The sequence below is a fragment of the Sander vitreus genome, chromosome 3, assembly GCF_031162955.1.
Source record: "Sander vitreus isolate 19-12246 chromosome 3, sanVit1, whole genome shotgun sequence".
Taxonomy (NCBI): Eukaryota; Metazoa; Chordata; class Actinopteri; order Perciformes; family Percidae; genus Sander; species Sander vitreus.
The window spans coordinates 29,854,246-29,879,476 of record NC_135857.1 but is presented as its reverse complement, the minus strand read 5'-3'; the positions used below and the strand labels follow the sequence as shown (position 1 = coordinate 29,879,476).

Genomic DNA, 25,231 nt, shown 5'->3' with positions numbered 1-25,231 from the left:
TGCAAATAAGGCACTGATCAGCAGTAGCACTCCTAATTTCGTTGTATGTAATACACTGACAAAGGCTTTCTATAATACAAAAAAATATCATTATTAATATCTATACAATTGTATTTAACAGTAACATTCAACATACTGTTAACAATTAGTCATACGACTTAAAAAGCTCCATAAACAAGTAAAGTTCTAGTCATTTCTTTATCAATGTCAATAAGTCAATCTCTCCAGACCATGGATGTAGGCTAGACACAGAGCCAGACAGTAGGCTACTTTCGTCCACATTTGTATGGAAGGGTGCAGTTATCCTCCTGGCCTGCAAAGTTACAAGGAGTTAAGGAGCTACAAAGTAACAATGAAGAAGACGAAGACGAAGAGGTTATGTATTTATTTGGTCAGGTATTTGGAGGCACCTGACTTGTATTTCCCTGATGGACACACCTAAGTTACATACCATTTGCCGACGCTTGTTTTTCTTTAGCTACCTAGCTAAAATCTGGACTTCAAAACTGTATAAGTAGCTAGCTAGTTAGTTACTAGCGTCAACAGTTAACACTAACGCTGGTAAGAGCGTGTGAGCGGCTCTATAAGGTAAGTTACCGTCAAAACTTTAATTTGCAAGAGTTATCTCTTAGCTACATAGCTAGCTAACAATAGCTTGTATTTGTTCGTATATATTTTTTTAATTATAGCTAGCTAGCTATTTAACAACAGTTTGCAATGTTATTCCGTTAGCAACTAAGCAAGGCTGGACTTCCAGGATGAATGTGCTCATCCAAAGACCTGATTTATTTTCATTTACTGTTCGTCGATTAGCGTTATAGCGAGTATTGTAATTTTTCCTTAACACATGTGAGTGTTTGCCAAAACAAAAGTCTACGGTTGCATATATGCACAATAACTTTACAGGTAACGTTAGGCCTAACGTTACATTTCGGATAGTATTAGCTAGCGTTAATTAATAATACTCTAGTGCCCAAAGTGGGGTCCAGGGATTCCCAGGGGGGTCCCCAGCTTACTTTCACTATAACTCCATCCATAAGTAAAACAATGACAGAATATATGACTATTTTGGTCATAGCTTCCATACACTTCCTGTAATTAAACATCTAAAAGCAGAAATCCTGTCAGATGGGGGACCTTGGGACAAAATCTTATCAAATGGGGGTCCATGGTCTAATTTTTTTGTGTCAGTTTAGGGGTCCTTGACGTGGAAAAGTTTGGGAAAAACTGTTATAACTTATTTGAAAAAATCTTAATTTTCATGTTTTATTGCTTATCGGCAAAGGGAACTTATCTGAAAATGTGAGGTCAGTGTCATTAACAAATTCGCTACAGCATAGCAACAGCTGTAGCATTAGCTAATCAATTGCCCAACCTTTAATACAATTGTTTTTTTAGCATGTTAGCCATCTTAACATAGAATTGACTTAAGAATTGAAGAATTCAACCAGAAAATTAAAGTTGGCATCAACGGAATTCAAAGGGTTACGCTAGGTCCTCATACTGTATATTCTTTTTCTATTTAAGATGTCAGAACAGCTGGTTGTACAACGGGCCAGGAGGTCCTTCCAGACAGGGAAAACCAAGCCTCTGGAGTACAGGATCCACCAGTTGAAGAGCCTGCTCCGCTTCATCTCAGAGAGACGGAAAGACATTGCAGATGCCATCAAAAGGGATCTCGGCAAGGTGGGTTAGTCAAAACTTTACAGGGCTCCAGTAGGTCCTTTTTTTTTTTTTTTAAATGTTGGAATTTCGTGAGGATCAGGAAACTAGACTCTCCCTAGGGAGTCCGAGGTCCTACAGGCCGGTCACTGGACAAAAAATATATTGAAGGATGCATTTTCCAACATCGTTCCAACATTCACTGCCTGGATTATTTTCAGTCTATTTTTGGTCTGAGATCATTAGAAAAACAGTCATTAACACAGCAGGAAGGAAACAGGTCAGAACTAGCACTATCAGTAAATTGAATTATTAAATTAGATTTGGAATAAACGTGAATTATCAAATGAATGAATAAATTAACAAACAAACTGGGGATGAGCACTGGATTTTGTCCCTCCTTCTGCCTTCAGAGTGAAAATGGGACCGAGCTGTTTGAGACACTTGGACTGGAGGGAGAGATCAAGCTGGCTATAGAGAAACTGGCAGAGTGGGCGGCTCCTCGGCCGGTAGAGAAGAACCTCCTCACCATATCAGATGAAGTTTATGTGCAGCCGGAGCCTCTGGGAGTGGTGCTCATCATCGGGGCCTGGAACTACCCCTGGGCTGTCACCCTCCAACCGCTGGTTGGAGCTATTGCTGCTGGTAATAAATATACCCATATGTATTTGTATATAAGTGCACTGTGTGTTAATAACGGTGCATAGTGTACGGTGTAGCTACAGAGGCTACATGTGTAGGCTCTTTTGCTACATCGTAATGCCCAAGTATAATTCCGGCTTGTGTGTGCACAGACGTTCAACAGTCATACAGGGAGAAATACATTAATTTCCTTCATGCCATCTGGATGGCTGAAATAAGGAATAACCAGCAAAAGACTCTACATACAGTATGTGAGCAAATAGGAATAACATAACAGTCCCAACTTAACATCTTGTCATTGATCGTGCACTGTTGAATATTATTCAGGAAACAGAATTCTCTAATAAACAATTAACTTTATCAAAAAATGTATTGCAGGATTCACTGTGAGAAGTGGGGGTGAGCGTTCCTTGCTTCCCCATCATCATTAGTTTTTCCTGCCATTGAGTCTCTCTTTCATCTTTCAGGTAATGCAGCAGTAATAAAGCCATCTGAAGTCAGCTCTCACTCTGCCAAAGTGATGGAGGAACTTCTCCCTCAGTATCTAGACAAAGTGAGCCTCCTGCTTTGTTTGATATGAAACGCATACATCTTCTTTTTTTTTTTTTTTTTATATAATCTACTTCTAGTGTGAATGTACAGGGATGTTTGAATGACTGCATATGCTGTTCTCTCCCTAGGATCTGTACCCAGTGGTGACAGGTGGAGTGTCAGAGACCCAGGAGCTGCTGAAGCAGAGATTTGACCACATTTTCTACACAGGAAACAGCACAGTGGGGAAATTGGTGATGGTGGCTGCGGCTCGCCACCTCACCCCAGTGACCCTGGAGCTGGGAGGAAAGAGCCCCTGCTACATCGATAAGAACTGTGACATCAATGTCGCCTGTCGGTCAGTCTGAACTGTAAAATGTAAAAACCAAAAAGCTGCCATTATGTGAACTCCATAGAAAGTCACAAATACCCACCAAGCACAGAGCAGTTGGGAAGCTACCACAACATCAAAGTGTATCTTCAAGGTTTGAGGCGTTTGCGTTCTTTTTTTTTTTCTTCTCCCAATACAGTCGCATCACGTGGGGGAAGTTTGTCAACTGTGGCCAGACATGCATCGCTCCAGACTTCATCCTGTGTGAACCCTGCATCCAGAGCCAAGTAGTAGAAGAGATCCAGAAGTGCATCAAGGTTGGTCTGTATTTAGATTGTAATATGTCAGTCTTTTTCGGAAGGGAATCTGACAGATCACTGAAGACATTTCAGGAGGTCAAATAGGAAAGGTAAAATTGGAAACACTCCGGTTTCACTAAAATGTAATTAACTATGAATAATCTAGATTAGAGAATGTGAAACATGACCATTTTAATCCTTGGTATCTTGATCAACATGGTTGTATACCCATGTGCTGTGAGACAACTAGACAGTTGCATAATACAGTTACTAACTACAAAAATCTATCTGGCATGGGGCTTGCTCTGTGACCCTATTGTGTATCGGGGCCCCACAACAGGCACGTTTAAGAACAGCAGTTGTATGCAATAGAGGCTTTGCGTGTAATGTTTGTATGTTTGTGTTGCCTAAGTAAAGTACATACTTGGTAAAGTACCAAGAGCACAATATTACTGCTTGCTTACTTCATTGGTGTATTTCCCATATTTGAACCCATAAAAAACCATAGCTTGATACATAGAAGAACTATTGTTCCCCACCAGGGGTGTCGGACTGGGGGGGAAAAAAGGGGACTGAGTACCCAGATGAAGGACCCAAAAAGATAGTAGAATGAATAGATGTAGATGCGGGGAGGGACCCATGGAAAATGCCTTTCTACAGGGCCCAGAATTTTGTGCTACGCCCCTGTTCCCCACAACAAGAAGGACAAACGGGCTTAAGGATATATAAGTTTCTGTGCTTTTTCTCTAACAGTCTATACATTGTCTTTTTAATATTGAGATTGCAAGTAATCTGAACATCATTTATCTTTTGTCTCACACATTGCAGGAGTTTTACACAGATAATCCAGAAACGTTTGACGACTACGGACGCATTATTAACCAGCGGCACTTTAAGAGGCTCATGGCTCTTATGGAGGGGAGCACAGTTGCTGTTGGTGGAGACAATGATGAATCCCAGTGCTACATAGGTACATGGTGATTTTGAGCAATTGTTTGCTGAAAAGATTTTGTACTATATGTTAGGCAAACATCTAAAGTTGTGTAAAATAAATTGATTGTGGTAGTGGTTAGCTTAAGAGGCCAGCTGATTACTTTCTATGTCATTGGTGGTAGCCCTTAACTTCTTAAAAATGTCGCTATGCTGTGACAGTGCCTCAGACTACCTAAAGGAATATTACTATATATTGAGTAGCATTACTTATGTGATGGTTGTTTCTTCATGGAGGATGGCAGGTGTAGTCATCTTGGATTCCTAACAGTGAAAGGAGATTTTGCAGCAAGAAAAAACTAAACAATCAAAATGTCCATGGAAATTAATAACTAACAACTAAACTAACTAACCCCTCCTGCAGCATAATCTGCAATTTCATTGTGTCTGTATACTCGGTGTGTGTTTTAGGAGTATTTAATATATTGCAAAAATGTATGCTCTCTGTAGAGGAATCACTTCCATTGTGTGCCAAGACTGTAAAATAGAACTTTAAAGCTCCATTGTGTAATGTTTTGAGTTGATTCTTAGCAACAACAAAAAAAACCTTTGTTCTTTGAATGTGCTCGTTCATGTGTAATTATCTCCACCAACTAATCAAAGTATTCTCGTAAGCGTAGAATCTGCCATTCAGAATCATTCAGAATACATGCGAGCAAGTCGCTCGTATGTATTCTGCCATGTTGCGCCTCCATCTTTAAAATACATTAGCCAAAGAGGGACATGCCTCCGCCTTTCGCTCTTTTAAACTCACCGTGACGAATTCTAGGGGGAGATTACTCGATCTGCTGGCAGATTTGAAAGCCTGTTGAAGATGGAGGATCACGCTGAAACTTTACTAACATTAGCTTGCATTCGTTTGGGAACCTGAAAGCTGATGTTAGCGATGAAATGGTACCAAAAAAACGAAAACGTAAAACTATTATTACACTGGAAGGAACACTCACGGACAAAGTCGTACTTCTTGGACTAATACGGCCACCGTAGGAGTTAAAACACGCTCAGAATGGGAGGGGCTAGAAAGTAATATCCAGTTGGTTGTCATATATAATTTCACCGCTAGATGGGAGTAATTCTTACACAATGTAGCTTTAAGGTACACTGTCAGGTAAACAACAAGCTAATTTTTGCATAATTTCAGAAGAATTTTCATAGGGGGCATCTTTGTTGCACGGATGAATGATTGCATGTAAGGTAGAGAAATGTTAATCCAATTATACTTTGGCTTCTTGTCTTCGTCTTTTCTGTTTTGGCAGTTGAAACAAATCCAAAAGTGTTCAGGATTTGTTCTGCTTTTTAAGTCAACTGTGTTGAAGTAAGCCATTTCACGTGTCATTCTTTTAGTTGTTTAATCTTATTAACCTAAACTAATACACAAATATCATGGGTAACCATGATATAACTTGTATCTTGTTTGTCCACTCTATATGAAGCAGTATCAATACATCTTGGGCCATACTCTTAGAGTGAGTCTCTTCTTCCTGTCTCCTTGCAGCCCCCACTGTGTTGAAGGATGTGACGGGGGAATCCAAAGTGATGAAGGAGGAGATCTTTGGGCCACTGCTGCCCATCATCACAGTGAGCGGTATAGACGAGGCCATCCAGTTTATTAATGAGAGAGAAAAACCTCTGGTTATATACATCTTCTCTAATGACAATAAGGTAAACGCATCACAAGCAGACATGTTTGTTTATTATTATTGAAGTTAATATTTAGATATCCTTGTGTCTGATTTTTGAAATGCTATGATTTTGATAACGGTGTACCCACAATGCTTTGGTTGATTTGACTCGACTTGTCCTGACTGTTCCTATCTGATAAACAGCTGATCAAAAGGGTGATAGCTGAGACATCCAGCGGAGCTCTGCTGGCGAATGACTGTCTGGTACACTTTACTGTTAGTGCTCTGCCCTTTGGAGGAGTTGGTGAGTGTACATAAGAGTTAAGGCCCTGACACATCAACCCGACGGCCGACCGTCGGCAGAAAAGGCAGTCGGACTGATCAGTTGGCTCCCCGAGGTCAGAAAAGTGCCTCGGAACACACCGAAGCAACGCCGACTTGAGCGTACGTTCTGCGCATGCACGAGACGCAATACATCTCCTTAACAGCAGGCGGCGCTAATCTGTATTGTCACCCAAAAAATGAAAACCGGAAATGACGGAACATCTCTCTAGACCTAGTAAACACAGAGCACGCTGTTGTCAGTCATTGTTTTCATCAGAGAGTGTTGATAGTAGTCAAGAAGGATCGTCGTCGTTCTCGCTGAACGGAAGAAAATACGATGGCCAGTAATAGGAAGATGCTGGTGTTGTCAGCTCCGGTTCTGTCGTGCAGTGATTCGCTAGTCAAGGGCTAACGCTCCACCTATCAGATTGGTCATTGAGTCCGACCACCCACTGGCCGATTCAACATGTCAAATCGGCCAAAATGAAGGCCGACGGCTTCTCCGACGGACGGTGGCACGGAACACACCGAACAGTCTCGAGTCACCGACCTCGCCAGACTGTCCGACGGCCGATAATTTGGTTGGTGTGTCAGGGCCTTTAAATCAACCTGCAGATATTTTCCACACACATTTACAGCTGACTTATTCTCATCACTTCTTGCTCAGGTAACAGTGGTATGGGCTGTTACCACGGACGGCACGGCTTTGACCAGCTGAGCCACCTGCGCAGCTGTCTGATCAAGCAGCTGAAGATGGAGGGAGTCAACAGCATGCGTTACCCCCCTCACACTGCCAAAAAGCTGAGCTGGGCACGATTCTTACTGCTCAAGCAGGTTGATGTGGGCAGGCTGCGGCGCATGGCACTGCTGGCCACATTAGCTGGCTTGGCAGCATTTGTGGTGCTGGTAAAGGAGCTCAAACATACCAATACAGTCCAAAGAGCAATAAAAGGTTTTGATATTGCTGATGTTTAATTTTACACGCCTGTAGTTTCCGAGGAAGTTCCCCTGCAAAGAACTATTTCACTTAGAACGAATTACAGAGATTGGAGACAAAGTTCTGAGACTTTTATGACAGTTTATTAGCAGTTTTCAAAAAAATGAATTTCCTTGAAACAGTTACTGCATTTAAACCCAATGAAATATTTATGCAGGGGCCAAATGGTTCTTTAGATGTCACTAATAACTTTTCTTACAGGACAAGATGTAGTTATCCTGTAAGTGCTAACTCTTTGTTAATAATGGACACACTTTGCTTTCCATTATCTCACCCAAGGTTACAACTGAAGGCTTTATTAATTAGTGTTGGCATGACTAGATAATGACTGATGGGACCATATTCACCTTAATAGGACATGTTTTATGTGTTACACAGTTATGTATAAACTGTTATGCTTTATGTAGTCTATATCCATGACGTTCCCCTTCCGGGATTGCTCCGGTGCCGCAGGAAATTCCGCCGGATGCATGTCTTTTCCGTTTCCTTCTGCATTTTTGTGTTATTTTAACTTTGGTGGATCTATGAGGACTATGGTTAACTGCTCCTCAGATCTCTGCAGGTGAAATCCAGACCGCTAGCTAGACTATCGCAGTGGCTCTGTGCGGAGTTTAGCACCGCCCATGACGATTCTGATTGGTTTAAAGAAATGCCAATAAACGGAGCACGTTTTTCGCCTATCCCCGAATGCTATGTGGAGTAGCCAGACCCTCCTTCAGTGCGCTTCGGAGGAGGGTCTGGCAAAGTGACACTGTGTTTTATGTAACAATTGAAAAAAAGATTTGGCTTTTGAAGAGAGATGTGTTTTTTTAAGTGTGGTATTTGTGTGATGACCTTTTTAAATAATGACAAATGCAGTTTCTCAAGATAACCAGATATGAGTACTTCTCTTCCCCCCCCCCATCCACACACACACACACACACACACACACACACACATACACATATACCCACAATCCTACAGGCCTGTATCCTTATACAACAATGGATTGGCTTTGTCTCTGGCAGACAATGTGGTGTTGTCCAGGAAATCTAACCACATAATGCCCCCTCATCTACCCTCCCTTTTAATTACCCAGCATGCTTCACTCTCCTCTGCTAAATGGCCCCTTTTGTTTTGGTCTACCCCACCACCTTTGTTGACATCTACACTTGTTGTGCTTCTGTGAACAGTTAAACTATCTGTTATCCCTGTATTTCAAACAGTTAGCATCTGTCTCTTTACGTTTAGTTTGGGTGTCGTGTTTTTTTTTTTTTTTTTTGCAGAGATTCCAGCGGCGAGGCTGAGGAGCAGAAACGGGGGGCCGGAGTTGAACCCTGGTGGTGTAGGTGATCCTGGGACAGACACATGGACTCCTCGCCTGTAAAGACATCCAGCCCATCTGTGAATTACTGTCCATATTATTTTTCATTCGTGTAGACATATTTGACTGTTTTTTTGTCCTTTTCAAAGATGTTTTTATTCTGTTACATCTTAAGCTGCAATCAATGTTTTTAGGATTATACTATATTTGTATTTGACTTCCGAAATTTATGAAAGTAACATAATCATACTGGCCTTGATCCATTCAACTACACACAAACTGCCTTTTAACATGGCAATCCATCACAGTATAAATACCATGTCTGCTTTCTAAGTGATGCCAGTTCTGTTTTTGATTGTCGTCCATCACACTTTCTGCAACTAAACCTCACTAATAAAGTTTATTATGATTAATTGTTTTGATGTTGAGTTTTTGTTAATTGTTTTTCACTTTGTACAAACTGATTTGAGTTTGATACATCTTAACAGTGGCATATTATTAACAGGATCCTAAGGTTATTGTCATTTATGACAAGGCTGCTGTGACTGATAAACTGTTAAGATACATTGACGTTCATGACGACTGTAGGAGTAAAAAATTAGCTCAACTAAAGGCTGTAAAAGAAGACACAAACAAGTGATCTACAGCAGTTAGTGGGGGGAGGGGTCGATGCTTAAGGCGGTCTGAATGAAGCTGCAGGTTACAGTGAGCAAGCTTCCCGGTAAACTGATCCTAGAGCAGCTTGACTGATGAACAGTGTACAATGAGACTCAGTCAGTCAGTCAGCGCGCAGCGTGTCGGACATCTGAACCGCTTTTAGATCAGATCAGTGACGGATTATTGAGTTTTTATTTTATAGAGAATCCACTGGATGTGTATTTGACCTGCGCTTAGGTGAGTCTACTTTTATTGCTTTCTCATCTTTTTCCCCGAATCAAAAAGGATAATGAAATCAACGATGTTATTCGATATAATCGCGTTTAGATCGCAGGTGTAAGTTACTCTACTTGCATAAAAAGAAAAGTGTAACCCGCTGACATAGGTTAGTGTTTTAATGCACGATTTTCACTTTGTCGTGGTTAAACAGACTGAATTAAAATAGGAGAGATATGTCAAACAGTGACACCTCAAAAGGGTTCCTGTAAATAAGCCTGTCAACACACGGATCCAAGAGGGGTTGAACGTTCTGGCTGCAAATCATATCAGATGCAGATTGTAATACCATCATTATTCAGCAAAAAACACTTTACTTGTAAAGATGTTTAGATGTAATAACTTGAGCAATAAAAACACAGGGAGAGACTCAAAGTAACGTCAGGGGCTACAAGATGAGAGGGTCTACTGTAGTCTTCTGCAAATAGGCTATCTGTTGCGTTCTATACCTTTATAGCCTTTTCATAATATACAGTATAATAACATTTATAAGCTTATATAGGCTTTTAACTTCAAAGCAAAAGCGTCATGGGTGTGGATTTGAACATTTTTTGGATGAAAATCCAAATGTGGATTAAAGAAGAAATAATAATTTGTTTAGCTGTTTTTATATATTGTAGCCTACTTTCCTTAAATAACTCCTTTACTGAACAAACCATGTTATTATAAGTTTTACCAGATCCAGTTATCTCCTTTCAATCCTATCTCCTTTCCTTTCAATTGTTTTAATAGTTGTTTTGCACACACATTGCAATTGTTGACCGGTTGTTTTGTGGCAAAAAAATATAGTGTTAACCTGGTTTAAATGTGTTAAAGGTTGTGTAACTTTACACACTATGGAAATTGTGTTATCTTTTGGCATCTCTTATGATGTAATTAAACACGTTGACAAGGCTGATTTATGTTCTTGTGTAGATGTAAAGGTAGGAGACCTTGGTTTATTAGATACACATGTGTAGTGAGGAAGGGAGTCAAGTGTTGCCTCAGGGCCCCAAAAAGGCTTTGGCCACCCAGCCCTGCTGGATTGTAGAGAAAATAGAAAATATGCAAGGACATTTTGTTCTCAGAAGAGCATGACCGGTGTCACTGCTACTGTTACTGGATATTCCACACAGACAAGCCTGCTGTCTTAACATCTGTGTCTGCAGTTCCAAAGGCTCTTTGCTGTCCTTGACCCGTCTGTATGGAGAGGCAGGCGGTGAAGCGGGCCAGGGAGGCCTTCCTGAGCGGCAGGACTCGGCCTCTGGAGTTCAGACTGCAACAGCTTCATGCCCTGCAGAGGATGCTCACTGAGAAGGAGACCGAGATCTCCACTGCTCTAAAACAGGATATCAATAGGGTGGGTGGAGACACAGCACACTGCTGCATGTAACGTGTAACATGTAATGTTAACAATGTTGAATGTGTGTGTAACGTTGACTATGCTGGGTTTCCTACAGAGCCAGTACGACACACCGCTCTTGGAGCTCATTGGCATTGAGAATGAGATCAAGCTGGCTACAGAGAAACTGGCAGAGTGGGCGGCTCCACGGCCGGTTGAGAGGAACCTTCTCACCATATCAGATGAGGTTTACATCCAGCCGGAGCCTCTGGGAGTGGTGCTCATCATCGGGGCCTGGAACTACCCCTGGGCCCTCACCCTGCTGCCCCTTGTTGGAGCTATCGCTGCTGGTAGGGAACCTTTCCGTCTCTAGCCCCTTAACACCTTTTTATAGCTTAATTAAATGTAGTCAGGAAGACCTCTATTGCCAGCGTTCAGTATTCTCCTGCAATCTTGTTCGTTGAAACTGAAATGAGCATCTAACCCACAGAAATGAATTGAGGTTGTGCACATCCACACATTTGAAGTTATTGCTGATTAGACATCTGCTCAGGTGGAAGTAACCAAAGTAACCAAAGTCCTTGCACTGATCAAAATAATAAAGGTGTAATTTTCACTTGCTAAACTGTACACAGATTGGGGGGGGGGGTAATTTTTTATTTTTTAACACCCCAAATGTATGTCAGCATTCCCTTGTGGGATTGATTTAAAAAAAGAAAAGACAAAAAGGGAATCAATAGTAAACAAAAATTAAAAAAATAGTGTCCTATAAAATTAGCCTACTCTATATTACAATTCTAGTTCAGCCTTTTGTTATGTTTTCTATAGATTAGGAAAATGCTAATTCCACTTCTATTCACGCATTGGTGGCTATTGGGAAAATATTATACACTTATAGCATTATATTGAGCAATTTAACATAAAACATAAGCTCCTAACCTCCTTGGTGGAGGTATTAATGAAACACTAATACAAATATGAGTTAATGACCCTTAATATGCATGTTGGTCAAACCTGCATTTTGCAGCACAAGTTTGAGAACAAAGGAGGGAGAAATTTGTTGCTGTGAATTTCAGTTTGAAAACATTCGCAGCTCTGCATTCTCAGCCTCCTACCCGTGTGCTCTCCGTCACTCAGTGATCTCATTCCATTCACAGAAACCCGTGTTCTCTCTCTACAGGCAACGCAGCGGTGGTGAAGCCATCAGAGCTCAGCGAGTTCTCGTCCCTCCTCCTCCGGGCTCTGCTGCCTCGCTATCTGGACAAGGTCTGAACACTGGCTGCTATTGTTGATGGAATAATGTTCTGATCTGCTGTGATGTCAAAGCCTTGTACCAACACAGTACAGCGCATCTCAGATATGTTTGACTTGGGTATGGTGGGGTGGGTGGGGGGGACCTTCCTCCATCAGCAGGGACTCATTCTACCCAAGAGCTAACATCATCTTGAACGTGGCAGGAATGTGCCATTGTGTCATTTTCAAACATGCTTTTAGTTACCCTGTGTAGTTGACATTGTTGTATATTTCAAGATGAAAAAAATTAGGGCTGCACAATATATCGTTTTTTTATCGTCATCGCAATATCAACTTGCACAATATACACATCGCAAAAGGCTGTGATATATCGCAATAGACCCTCAGGAGATTTTTTGTGTTAGTTGTAGGAAAATATCAGCAGAGAACTGCACTTTATAATGTAGCTGTCATTCTTTTTTTAGTGGTGCCTTTTATATTCCATTCAATGTTCAATATGTTGCTGATTTCCTGTCATCTGTTTTAAATTCAACAAGCAATTTGTTGTATTTTAGCAGAATACTGGAAGCAGCAGAAATGCAGAACTGAGTACGCTGTTTATTTATCGCAAGTAATATCGTTGTCGCGATATTCAACAACGTTATCGCATATCGCATGCTTTCCTCATATCTTGCAGCCCTCCAAAAAAAAAAAAAAAGATAAATAAAACGTTACTGTTTATTTCCAGGATCTGTACCCGGTTGTAACGGGTGGAGTGTCAGAGACCCAGGAACTGCTGAAGCTCAGGTTTGACCACGTCTTCTACACAGGCAGCGGCACAGTGGGTAAAGTAGTGATGGAGGCTGCGGCTCGCCACCTCACCCCAGTGACCCTGGAGCTGGGAGGGAAAAGCCCCTGCTACATCGACAAGGACTGTGACATCAGAGTCGCCTGCCGGTAACACACCGCTCATCAGAGTAGGCCATATCACTAGTGGTCATAAACGACATGTCGGCTCTAAGGGGGAATCTGTGGGCTGTTTGGCCTCATGCTTGATGCTAAGAATACAGCACAGTGTACTTGATGACCCGCAGAGGTTTAGCACTTTGACCAAAGAGGCAGCAGCTTTAACTACTACAGCTGCTATGTCTGCAGTCCTGTTAAAGTATATGCTAAAGTGTTAGCTTGAAGCCTTTTATCACTGAACCCAGTACATTTGAAGTGTTGGAGCCCATCAACACTAAACTAAAGTGATAATGATAAAGTGTTAAGTGATTATGGAATACTGACGTGAATGATCTATTGGAGACTCATAGTTGAGTTTGGTATCAACTGTTCTTAGGCTTTAAAGGTGCTGTATGTAGGATTGTGAAGATCCAGGACTTAGCCAAACAGTTTGAACATCGACAACTTCTCAGTCCCTCCCCCCTTTTCGCTAAAGCCCAAAACGGTCTCCTAACCCCTTCGCCCCACAAGGGAGAATGAATGCGTGTGCATGAGCAGTGATTGACACGCAATTAGACACCCCCCCCTGGCCCTGATTGGTGCATCTGAACAGGGAGTGGTGGATTTTTGCAAATCACACTACAGGTTGTAGGTGGTGCCAGAGGAGTCTGATTTTGTTTTAAATGACCTGCTTCATGTAGTTCTACTGGAACATAGGGTCAGTTTCAGCAAATATGACAGAAAGTTAGTTTTATAAGTCTTACCTACTGCACCTTTAAATGACCATGATTCCTTTTTTTTTCTCCACATTTTAGTAAATTAAGTACAACATGCCTACACTTCACTTTACATTACTTAGTTTTTCCAAAGTGTACCATAGATTTAATGAATGAGCGATGAATTTTCTACCTTATAGGCAGGCGTCCATTTCTAATCATTTCACTATGCTATAACAATAATTGTCATAGTAAATAATTTGTTGCCATTATATTTTGTCAGACTTTTGCTTTAGCTCCTACATCTAATATTAAAAGAAAATGTGTTTAACACAAACCCTATTTTAGGCAACAACAAAAAACATAAGTCAAATCATATCTGTGTTTACATCATCTGAATTTTATTGTCACTGCAATGCATTTTGGTGACTAAATAACAAAATGTCAGAGTGTCACATAATGTATTACCAAGCAATGTGCTGGTTACTGTATCTCAAGCAAGTTTCTCGGCCAGTTCTTTTTCTAAAGTGTAGTGAGACTCATTGAAACCAGTCGCTGCCTGGAAAGTAAATGAATTGTAAAACATATAGATGTTTTGGGTTGATAAGAATGCAAATGTATTCACTTTTGTGGTTTAATAGGACAGAACATACCCACCACTGTCATTATCATTTAGCTTTGGATGGAATAATTTAGTAGTTTGCTAAAAGTTGGTTTATTCTTTTTGTACAGCTACACATGCATAACTGTACTTATATGACTTACTCTAAGCCTAACACTGACACACATTGTTCATTAATTACAGTATAAATGTTCTAGATTTGAATGATGAACAGAATCCAAATACAGACATACGCAGAGCCAGGAGTGTGAATTAACAGGTTTTATTCAAAGTACTGAAGTATCAAGTCCAGGTTTCCGGGGGGAAAGGCAAGACCAGGTTTCCAGGGTGGAGAACAGGTCAGGTGGATTCCGGGAAGGAGCGGGTCCGACAGAGGAAGACAGTAGGCCGGCAAGTGGTGAGGTCCAGTGGTGGTGGTTCTGGTCCGGTGGATGGTAGGAGTGAAGCGGTAGCAGGAGCCAGGTTCCAATGGCAGCTGAGGCACAAGAGAATGGATCAGGACAGGCAAACATACAATTAGACTAAACAGATACGCAACCGTTTGTCTGGCGCGAGACTAACTGTGGTCGTCATCACTATGAGCTGACGCAGAGTGACGGAATGACCGGGTATATGAAGCAGAGGTTGATTGTGGTAGATGAGAGGCAGCTGGAACCCTGACTCCCACACACCAGACTCTACTCCTGCAATTAGGACAGACAGAGGGAGGAAGAGAGGAGAGACAGAGAAGCTACCTAGGAGCAGCAGGCATAACAAAATGAAAGAGTTAATGCGTACTGTAAATGTGTTCTTCCATGTTTGTGCAGTCGTATCACTTGGGGAAAGTTTGTCAACTGCGGTCAGACGTGCATCGCTCCAGACTTCATCTTGTGTGAACCCTGCATCCAGGGCCGAGTGGTGGATCGCATCCGACAAACTCTATTGGTACCATCCTTTAAACCTGTCTAAACTAACATCTTAATCTAATTGAAATGGCACAGTTGTCAAGACCTTTTGATCCATCCCAGGAATTTTATGGCGCTGATCCCAAATGCTCGCCAGACTACGGCCGAATCATCAACCAGCGTCATTTCAACAGAATCATGGGTCTGATGGAGGGTTACACCCCTGTGGTGGGGGGACAGAGCGATGCCTCACAGCGCTACATTGGTAGGAAGATACAGTGAGGTATTAAATAAGTCAAGGTGTTGTGTTTGAATCTATATTTCGTACAAACGTTGACTATGTACTGTACATGCAGCCCCAACAGTGCTGAAGGACGTGCCCCCTCATTCCAGGATGATGCAGGAGGAGATTTTCGGCCCCCTGCTGCCTATAGTGGCTGTGAGTGACATGGATGATGCCATCCGCTTCATCAACGAGAGAGAGAAACCTCTGGCACTCTACATCTTCTGCTCTGATAAGAACGTAAGAGGAAATGGCAGGCGCGAGGAGATTTAAAACATTATTTAATCAGTCCCTCCAGGATTTTGTGGCCTTTTTTTTTTTAGATTGTTGCGGCCCATGTTAAGCCCGCCCACTGACTCTATACACGATGCGATTGGCCTGACCAGAATTAGGTTTTTCCAGCTCGCAAGCCAACGGAGAGTTGCTAGACTGACCCTGGCTGCAAATTACATTTGCTGCCGCTAGGGTGCGTCTAGATTTCTAGGCTTGCTTTCAGCGACTTCAGAGTGAAAAAACGTTACAGCGTACATTGATGTTAAAATGTATACAGGTTGGCAGGACGGTCTGAAATGTTTTGCAAGGTACGTTTTGTCGGTAAATGTGAAATGTTCGAGTCACACACGTCTCGTCTTCATATCAGAAACAAGGAAATGAATTTGGCAAAGTACGTGTGTTACGTCAACCCGTTCTCACTCCCGCTTGGTCAGTGGCTCTCAGAGTCACATACTGATACAAAGTCTGGCACGTGGGACTGCTGTGAGTGGTTGAAGTCGCGGGAAACTCCAGTTATTGGTCAAATTTGCGGTAAAGTTGGGGGGATTGGTCAAAGTTGCGAGTCACGGGGTGACCTCTAGCTCACCCAGTAAGAGACGTGCGCCCCATGTAGGCTGAGTCCTTTGCAGCGGCCCGGGGTCGAGTCCGACATGCAGCCCTTTTCTGCGTGTCATCCCCCATCTCTCTCCCACCTTTCCTGTCTATCCACTGTCACTATCAAATAAAGGGAAAAGCCCCCCAAAAAAAAGATAAAGTCGCACCGAATTCACGGTGATTGGTTGAATTTGCGTGAATTGTTGCAATCCTGACAGAGCGAAATCCTGGAGGGACTGTTTAATGTTCTCTTTACATATTTTTTTCTTTTCTTCCCCCTGTCTCTCAAAGGCAACAAAAAGGATGATTGAGGAGACCTCAAGTGGAGGAGTGACGGTCAATGACGTTATGATGCACTACACACTCAGCTCGCTCCCGTTTGGTGGTGTTGGTAAGACTGACCCAAAGTGTATTATGTCTGTATGTGTACTTAGGTGGACTTCATTATGGGGGCAGTGCATGGCCAGATTTACCTTTTTGGGGCCTGAGGGAAAACCTTTTTTTGTTGGGTCCCTATTTCCCCTCTAGTTTTCCCTGTTTTCCCATATTTTTGTTGTTATTGCAATTGGTCCAATATTGAGCAAGAGCCCTGAAGCCTGCAGACGCAAGATAAGCTGTAATGTAATTCTATGGGGCAATTACGAACCGCCAATATACGTCCACGAAAAGAACTTGTTTTGCCACTGAAAGGCTCAGAATGTTATTATAAGTGTCTGACAACTTTATGGAAAGGCCCCTTCGGAGAAATAAAACGTTTTTCTTCACCTTTCGCTTGATCTGGTTTGTAGTAAAAATCTAAGTGTGTCCTGAACAAGTCTTTTAGATCTTTACCCTTAGCCCTTTGTTGTCTTTTGGTATGAAGCACCCCTCACTGGTTGGGCTGTTAGACATGAGTGTTCTGTGTGAAGTGCACTGACACCCACACAAAAAAAAGAAGAAAAAAAAGACATGACTGCAGACTTGTTTGCCCCTCCAGGTCAGAGTGGTATGGGCCGCTACCATGGTAAACACACTTTTGACCAGCTGAGCCACCAGAGGGCATGCCTGGTCCGCTCTCTGGGCATGGAGAGTGTCAACCTGGCCCGGTACCCTCCTCAGGACCGCCGGCGGGCGCGGAGGGTGCGGATGGCACTCAAATCACCCATGATCGACATGTCCAAGAGGACGTTCATCTGGGCCGTCGTTGCCACCATCATCGGCTTCGCCCTGTTCATCACGCTGCTGGTCATCCTGCTCATAGCTTCAGGCCTCAACTGTACCTGCTGGTACTGGAGAGGCTTTTATAACTAGAGACACTGCCACTTCCCTTTGTAAAAAATTTATCCAAAAGAAGAAGTGCCTGCTGCAATGATTTCCATGTTAAGAACACACCTGAACCCACTTTGAATCTTTGAGTTTTGTATTCATATATTTTAAAGATCAAATAGCATAACCCTTTACTCTAACTTTTATTCGCTGTGTGTCTATTTTGTATCAGATGTCCTCCTACAGCAATGAGACCAACAAGCTTAAACACTGTCCAAAACACACACCTGAGTCCTGTTCTGCATTCTTCTTTTTTAAATTTTTTTTTATTGAAGGTTAACATTCACTTTTTGAGGAAGTGTGTATTTTGCTTGTTGTTCCAGATAAAAGACTGTTTGATATATTGTGAACTTCCATTTTCATTAATCACCATTTATAATTCTTTTTTTTGGGGGGGCATTTCTACCTTTATTGGATAGGAAAGCTGAGATATGAAAGGGGAGAGAGGGGGGGGGAAGACATGCAGGAAAACCATCACAGGTCAGATTCAAACCCTGGACCTTCTGCATCAGGGAATAAACCTCTGCATATGTGCGCCCACGCTAACAACTGAGCTAACCGGCCACACTATAATTCTTTTCTTTTTTTTTTTACGGCTTTTTATTAGTGTATGTTGACAGAAAATAACATGTATACATATACAGATTTTAAAAGCGTGTAGATGGAGAAAAAAGCCTGTACACAAATTCTTTGTAAATGGATTCTTTCTTCAAAAGGACTGAAACAAGAAAAGAAAAAAAAAAAATAATGAGAGTAACACAGCAAAATCACAACAGTCAAAATGTTAGGAATCAACAGCTCTCTCCCTAAAAAGCAAACTGGACGACAGCTATAGTTAATGGAAGTTGACCTTGGTGGAGAAATTACCTCAACAACAACAACAACAACGACGTCCAGGTAGTAATAAAGACTTACTGACAGTGTGAAACCAACCTGCTGATGCTGCAGGAAGAATTGTAAGATTTATCCCACAATGCCTTGAAAACAACAACACATCTGTTAACTTCAGCTGACATCAGTATCTCATAAACACCTTGATCTCCTAAGAGTTCTTACTTTTACAGTCATTCCAACAGTGACCACAAGAGGTCACCATTTGTAGTTAGTTTACTGCAGAGAACTGACTAACCGATAACATAGAATGAGTAGATAAATAATACATTCATCAATCAATCATGCTGTTGGATTGTATGCAGATGCACTACAAAAGAACACTTCAGCATTGTTGCAATCTATCTGCATGAATATATATTTGCTGTATAATAATATGTTGTGTGTGTGTGTGTGTGTGTGTGTGTGTGTGTGTGTGTGTGTGTGTGTGTGCCATAACACACTGCTATGCAGCTGTTTTACTATATCTCTTGAGCGAGTTAGATGAGTAAAAGTAGTAGATTGAGGAATGGGTAGGGTATGGGGAAATGGGATTCTCTTGTATGCACTTTTACTATTGTATCTTTATTTCTTTATTATTTATTTTTTTGTTTGCTTTAATTCAATTTTTCCGTACCAAATACTTTATATATACAGATTAATAATTGTAACTTTACTTTTCTTTCAAAAAAAGTGAGCACTGACTTGACCAAGTTACTGTCTGTACAATAATCTTTGGCTCAATAAAAACATTTTGAAACACACTGCTATGCAGGTCATTCTATTCTAACACTAGAATAAAGTCTCTGTGTTAATGTTTTCAGTGGATACAACTGTCCCAAAATGGTGCAATATGATACACGTCAGGTGCAGATGTGTTTTTGTCCAAGTAGTTGGTTCTCTAAAAGAAGCGTACTGTGTGTGGCTACTAGATGGCAGCAGAGAACTAAAGAAAAAGAAATATGACTACGTCCCACATGTTCAAATGAATGGCTTTTCTATCAAGTTATAAGACAAACCTTAAAAAAAGATATCCTCTCAGTCCTGAATTACACTAACATTAACAGGAAAAGATGCAGAGTTTCATTCTGTACAGTCAAAGACAAAAGTGTAGATCTGGTTCCGTTGGTAAAAATATCTGCATTTGTGACACATTCTCAGCCACTGAGTATACAAACTATATCATCCCAAATGACAGCCATAACACATCATGACACATATAATGTGTGGCAGTTAGTCCCATCATAATTTGGGCAAAGTGCATTGAAGGCCTTTTAAGTAATTTAGGCGAGCACCCCATTAGCATCAGCAGGCTCTCCCTGTTCCTCTGAGATGCTCTGCTAAGCTCTAAACTGACAGCTTTATCACTTAATAGGTCTGGGGATATCCAGGCATTCAGCTTGTGAGCCAGCAAAAGGAAACAGCTGCCATCTCAGCACCCTGCTTCAGCTCTAACAGGCTCACTGCAGTTGTACCGAGTTCCTGGAGGCCTAAATAACGGTTGCACAACTGCAGTAGTCAGATAGTTGACTGGGCTTGGACGTTAAATCAGTTGGAGACATCAGTTCATGACTTCCACAGAAGTGATCTTCAGTAAGTGGACAATAAGTTACCAGTCTAATGTTTATTTTAAAATAGGACAAATAAAAGAGAACAGGATGAGTGTACAGCTAAACTGATGAAATTAGATTTTTTTTACTCATATGCGTCATCAAAATGCTAGTGTTAGATATCTGTACTTCAATAAAAAAAAAAAGTTACTTTGAAACTTGTTTTCTGATGTATATGACATAAAAACTAAGAGATTATGACTTTCTTGGATTGCGCTGTCTGTTTGTAGTGTAATGCTGTAGACTATGACAGTTCCCATAACTGGAAAAAAACAATATAAGAACATGTGGTAGTTCAGTTTTGTTTTCATGAGCATGATTTCTACAATAGCAGGTTTGACAGGTCTCCAACTTTCTGACCTCCTGTTGTGATATGTTCCATTTGCAGATGATTCATGCACTGCAGGAAATACTTTTGAAGACTGATGTAGTTTCAGGGCTTTGTTGTTGCCAGACTGCAACGTTTACTTTAGCAGAGATTTGCCCTCATTTGTCCTCTACATATAAAACACAGTCTGGCAAAAAACCAAACCGAACTGACCGAACTCGGATGGCAGTGAGCTTCAAACACATCACTCCTCAGTCACACTGCTGCTTTGGTAGGAAGAATATCCTTTTAACACATATTTCACTCTGCAAAGCTTTTGGGTTTAGGGTATAACATGTAAGGTACAGTATTTCTCATGTCTCCTGTCTTTTCTCACTTCTATCTTATTGAAGAACAAGTGTGAAGGTGAACATACAGTCAGGTCCATAAATATTGGGACATCGACACAATTCTAATCTTTTTGGCTCTATACACCACCACAATGGAGTTGAAATGAAACAAACAAGATGTGCTTTAACTGCAGACTTTCAGCTTTAATTTGAGGGTATTTACATCCAAATCAGGTGAACGGTGTAGGAATTACAACAGTTTGTATATGTGCCTCCCACTTTTTAAGGGACCAAAAGTAATGGGACAGATTAACAATCATAAATCAAACTTTCACTTTTTAATACTTGGTTGCAAATCCTTTGCATTCAATTCCAGCCTGAAGTCTGGAACGCATAGACATCACCAGACGCTGGGTTTCATCCCTGGTGATGCTCTGCCAGGCATCTACTGCAACTGTCTTCAGTTCCTGCTTGTTCTTGGGGCATTTTCCCTTCAGTTTTGTCTTCAGCAAGTGAAATGCATGCTCAATCGGATTCAGGTCAGGTGATTGACTTGGCCATTGCGTAACATTCCACTTCTTTCCCTTAAAAAACTCTTTGGTTGCTTTCGCAGTATGCTTCGGGTCATTGTCCATCTGCACTGTGAAGCGCCGTCCAATGAGTTCTGAAGCATTTGGCTGAATATGAGCAGATAATATTGCCCGAAACACTTCAGAATTCATCCTGCTGCTTTTGTCAGCAGTCACATCATCAATAAATACAAGAGAACCAGTTCCATTGGCAGCCATACATGCCCACGCCATGACACTACCACCACCATACTTCACTGATGAGGTGGTATGCTTTGGATCATGAGCAGTTCCTTTCCTTCTCCATACTCTTCTCTTCCCATCACTCTGGTACAAGTTGATCTTTGTCTCATCTGTCCATAGGATGTTGTTCCAGAAATGTGAAGGCTTTTTTTAGATGTTGTTTGGCAAACTCTAATCTGGCCTTCCTGTTTTTGAGGCTCACCAATGGTTTACATCTTGTAGTGAACCCTCTGTATTCACTCTGGTGAAGTCTTCTCTGATTGTTGACTTTGACACACATACACCTACCTCCTGGAGAGTGTTCTTGATCTGGCCAACTGTTGTGAAGGGTGTTTTCTTCACCAGGGAAAGTATTCTTCGGTCATCCACCACAGTTGTTTTCCGTGGTCTTCCGGGTCTTTTGGTGTTGCTGAGCTCACCGGTGCGTTCTTTCTTTTTAAGAATGTTCCAAACAGTTGATTTGGACACACCTAATGTTTTTTGCTATCTCTCTGATGGGTTTGTTTAGATTTTTCAGCCTAATGATGGCTTGCTTTACTGATAGTGACAGCTCTTTGGATCTCATATTGAGAGTTGACAGCAACAGATTCCAAATGTAAATAGCACACTTGAAATGAACTCTGGACCTTTTATCTGCTCCTTGTAAATGGGATATTGAGGGAATAACACACACTTGGCCATGGAACAGCTGAGCAACCAATTGTCCCATTACTTTTGGTCCCTTAAAAAGTGGGAGGCACATATACAAACTGTTGTAATTCCTACACCGTTCACCTGATTTGGATGTAAATACCCTCAAATTAAAGCTGAAAGTCTGCAGTTAAAGCACATCTTGTTCGTTTCATTTCAACTCCATTGTGGTGGTGTACAGAGCCAAAAAGATTAGAATTGTGTCGATGTCCCAATATTTATGGACCTGACTGTATGTTTGCATGCATTTATAATGGGAATATGTGTGTGTGTGTGTGTGTGTGTGTGTGTGTGTGTGAATGAATTCAGGTTAACCTTCAGCTAGTTTGCAAGTCACTGTTAAGGAGAGTTTTCTCACTGGTGCTAGTGTCTGATTTTGATTAGAAGGTGAGTCATTTTCCCATAGAAACACATCATCCGATCAATTTCATGTCTAAATTGTGCAAAATGTCCAAACAGAATACACAAGCAATAACCAGCTCCATTATTCATTCTGAACATTCTTTAAATGTGTTTATTTTACCATTAAATATGATTGAAAATGAACAGAATGAATGAATGAATGATGGTCACTGACTGCAATAGCTTGTGCTGTCTCCTTTCTTGTTTCCCTGGTGACCTTGATGCCCTCTGTTCATCAATAGGCTCAATTTCTCGTTCAGGGACAGGCATGGCAGCCCCTGAGGCAGCGGTGTAAAATGTAGGCTACATAATGCAGCTGTTAGGCAGATGTAATGGCAGAGTCATGCTGTGTCTTTGGCAACCTCTTCCCTGATGGACTGTTGACCTCCAAAATGACCAATATTTAATAATTCAATTTATTTATAGTATCAAATCATAATAGACATTATGAAAAGCATTTCTAGAAGAAAATGCATGTCATTGCTGTAATCATTGATATCGGTTGGCATCATTTACCATCAAAAACTCAACCTTAATAAACTGTACATATAGTCATAATGATCTTATGTGCTGTTAATGTGTGTGCCTTACCGTGCATTTACACATTTGAATGAAGTATGTGCTGTATACAGGTGCTGTGTTACAAATACATTGGGAATGAATGGGCCTCCGTTAAGTTTACACCTCATGTAACTCATAAATTGTCCAAGTTGTCACAATGAGTTTTTTCATTTTCAAGTGACTGGCCTCTAGCTCACCCAGTAAGAGCGTGCGCTCCATGTTGGCTGAGTCCTTTGCAGCTGCCCAGGTTCGAATCCAACCCTAGGCCTCTTGCTGTGTGTCATCCCCCATCTCTTTCCTGTCTATCCACTGTCACTATCAAATAAAGAGAAAAGCCCCAAAAAATAATCTTAAAAAAAAAAGTGATGACACCCATCTAAAAGGAATTATATTTGACATATGCAGTGCTTTGGTAGCATTAACACTGAAGGAGCAGATACAAATTAAATGTGTTAAAGCTGCTGTATTCAAGGTTTTTATATCAATAATGGATAACATTAGTTTGTGAAAGGGGTCAGTCATAGTGATGAACCTGCAGTTTCCTCCAGTTATTACAGAGCTTTTTTAGCATGTTTAAGCTCATTGTTTTGGTTTTCCGGGCCTGCAAATGTACTGTTTTTGTTCACTTTAGCCACTCTCATCAGTGTTGTTTCCAGCTGTTTTCAGTAGAAATTAGATCTAAAAAACCCACCTCACACCCCAAACGACAGACAGACAAAGGTAGCGACTAGCTGGTGAACAAAGTGTAACATTTAGCAGCTGAAGAGCAGCAAACAGATCTTACATTCATCAGATGAACAGAAACACAACTCCAATTCAATGCTAGTGTCTGCTGGATGCATAAATTGGCAACTGAAAACTGGGAGCAATTTTACCATTGCTTATGCTCTAACAAAAACCTAACTGTAGGGTTAGGGTTAGGGTTAGGTATATGTACTATGTAGTAGTAAAACAGAAGATTATGAAAATGTTATGAAAAAGTATTGACTCTTTCCACCTTCACACCTTCACACCTTCACGAATGACAGGCATTTTTCATTACTTAGGTGCCGTTGCTATGGTAACCACTCAACCCCCCCCCCCCAACCTTGAGATGTGTGTTCCTGTACTTCAGGCGTCCCACTACAACGTGCCATTTGCAAAGATAAATGAAAGCAACCTGCCTCCCGTTCTGTACAGTATGAACAGAGACACAGCATCAGCATGGAGGAGAGGATGTTCAAGATCCACACTGACATAATGAAATGATAAATTCCTAAAGAAAATCAATGGGGATCATTATAATGAGGCTTAATATTGGTCATCTAATTTAAGTTTACCTGTAATTGTATCATTCTTTCCCAGGTTTTTACGCCTCTGAGCCCCATATTGTCTTGTTCTGTAATACTGGTAAGACAACTCATTATTTCTGCTCATACAAAGATAGAAAGTCATATTATTGAAACCCATTATGTGCTATTTTGGAAATGTGGGTACGTTTCCATCTGTGTTCACCACATTACATTCTGTGGTTGCTTTCTAGTTCAAAATGCTGCAGTAAACAGAGTTGTATGTTGTGTAACTATTTATACTGCTTCACATGTTACGCAATACATTATATTTATAATAGAGCTGAAACAACAGGTTTATCAACATAAAATTGACTGACAACTAAATTATATATGAATTTTTTCGATTGGATTAATTCATCTTTCAATCAAAAACGACAAATATTTGCTGGTTTCTACTTCTTCACAATGTGAAGATGTGCTATTTTATCTCTGTTTTAGCGTAAATTGAAAATAATTTTGGGGTGTTCTTTGGACAATTAATCAGATG

General features: G+C 41.1%; 2 protein-coding genes across 3 annotated transcripts; both read left to right on the top strand.

Moving 5' to 3' along the window:
- Window positions 1-354: 354 nt before the first annotated feature.
- LOC144515783 (aldehyde dehydrogenase family 3 member A2-like) lies at window positions 355-9,115 on the top strand. Of its 2 annotated transcripts, none has more exons than XM_078246892.1 (11): window positions 355-588; window positions 1,528-1,686; window positions 2,076-2,307; window positions 2,772-2,857; window positions 2,985-3,193; window positions 3,366-3,483; window positions 4,294-4,435; window positions 5,951-6,117; window positions 6,282-6,381; window positions 7,069-7,353; window positions 8,665-9,115. In XM_078246892.1, exons 2-11 carry the CDS (start codon window positions 1,528-1,530, stop codon window positions 8,763-8,765), a joined length of 1,599 nt encoding a protein of 532 aa, XP_078103018.1. In that variant the 5' UTR covers window positions 355-588; the 3' UTR covers window positions 8,766-9,115. The 2 variants fall into 2 exon arrangements, with proteins under 2 accessions (XP_078103018.1, XP_078103019.1); XM_078246893.1 differs by having other exon boundaries at window positions 356-588; window positions 7,069-7,307.
- Window positions 9,116-10,818: 1,703 nt separating this feature from the next.
- On the top strand, window positions 10,819-17,796 carry LOC144513455 (aldehyde dehydrogenase, dimeric NADP-preferring-like). Its single transcript, XM_078244541.1, has 9 exons — window positions 10,819-10,974; window positions 11,075-11,306; window positions 12,137-12,222; window positions 12,938-13,146; window positions 15,279-15,396; window positions 15,480-15,621; window positions 15,713-15,879; window positions 16,798-16,897; window positions 17,483-17,796. The coding sequence occupies exons 1-9, from the start codon at window positions 10,819-10,821 to the stop codon at window positions 17,794-17,796; spliced, it is 1,524 nt and encodes a 507-aa protein (XP_078100667.1).
- Window positions 17,797-25,231: the final 7,435 nt, after the last annotated feature.

Bases quoted from the DNA above. Each gene is read 5' to 3' on its own strand.
- LOC144513455 (XM_078244541.1), top strand. From the start codon at position 10,819: ATGGAGAGGCAGGCGGTGAAGCGGGCCAGGGAGGCCTTCCTGAGCGGC. The intron at 15,622-15,712 runs GTAGGAAGATAC...CTGTACATGCAG, and splicing joins TGCCTCACAGCGCTACATTG to CCCCAACAGTGCTGAAGGAC. The intron at 15,880-16,797 runs GTAAGAGGAAAT...TGTCTCTCAAAG, and splicing joins TCTTCTGCTCTGATAAGAAC to GCAACAAAAAGGATGATTGA.
- LOC144515783 (XM_078246892.1), top strand. From the start codon at position 1,528: ATGTCAGAACAGCTGGTTGTACAACGGGCCAGGAGGTCCTTCCAGACA. The intron at 2,308-2,771 runs GTAATAAATATA...TTCATCTTTCAG, and splicing joins GGTTGGAGCTATTGCTGCTG to GTAATGCAGCAGTAATAAAG. The intron at 2,858-2,984 runs GTGAGCCTCCTG...TTCTCTCCCTAG, and splicing joins TCCCTCAGTATCTAGACAAA to GATCTGTACCCAGTGGTGAC.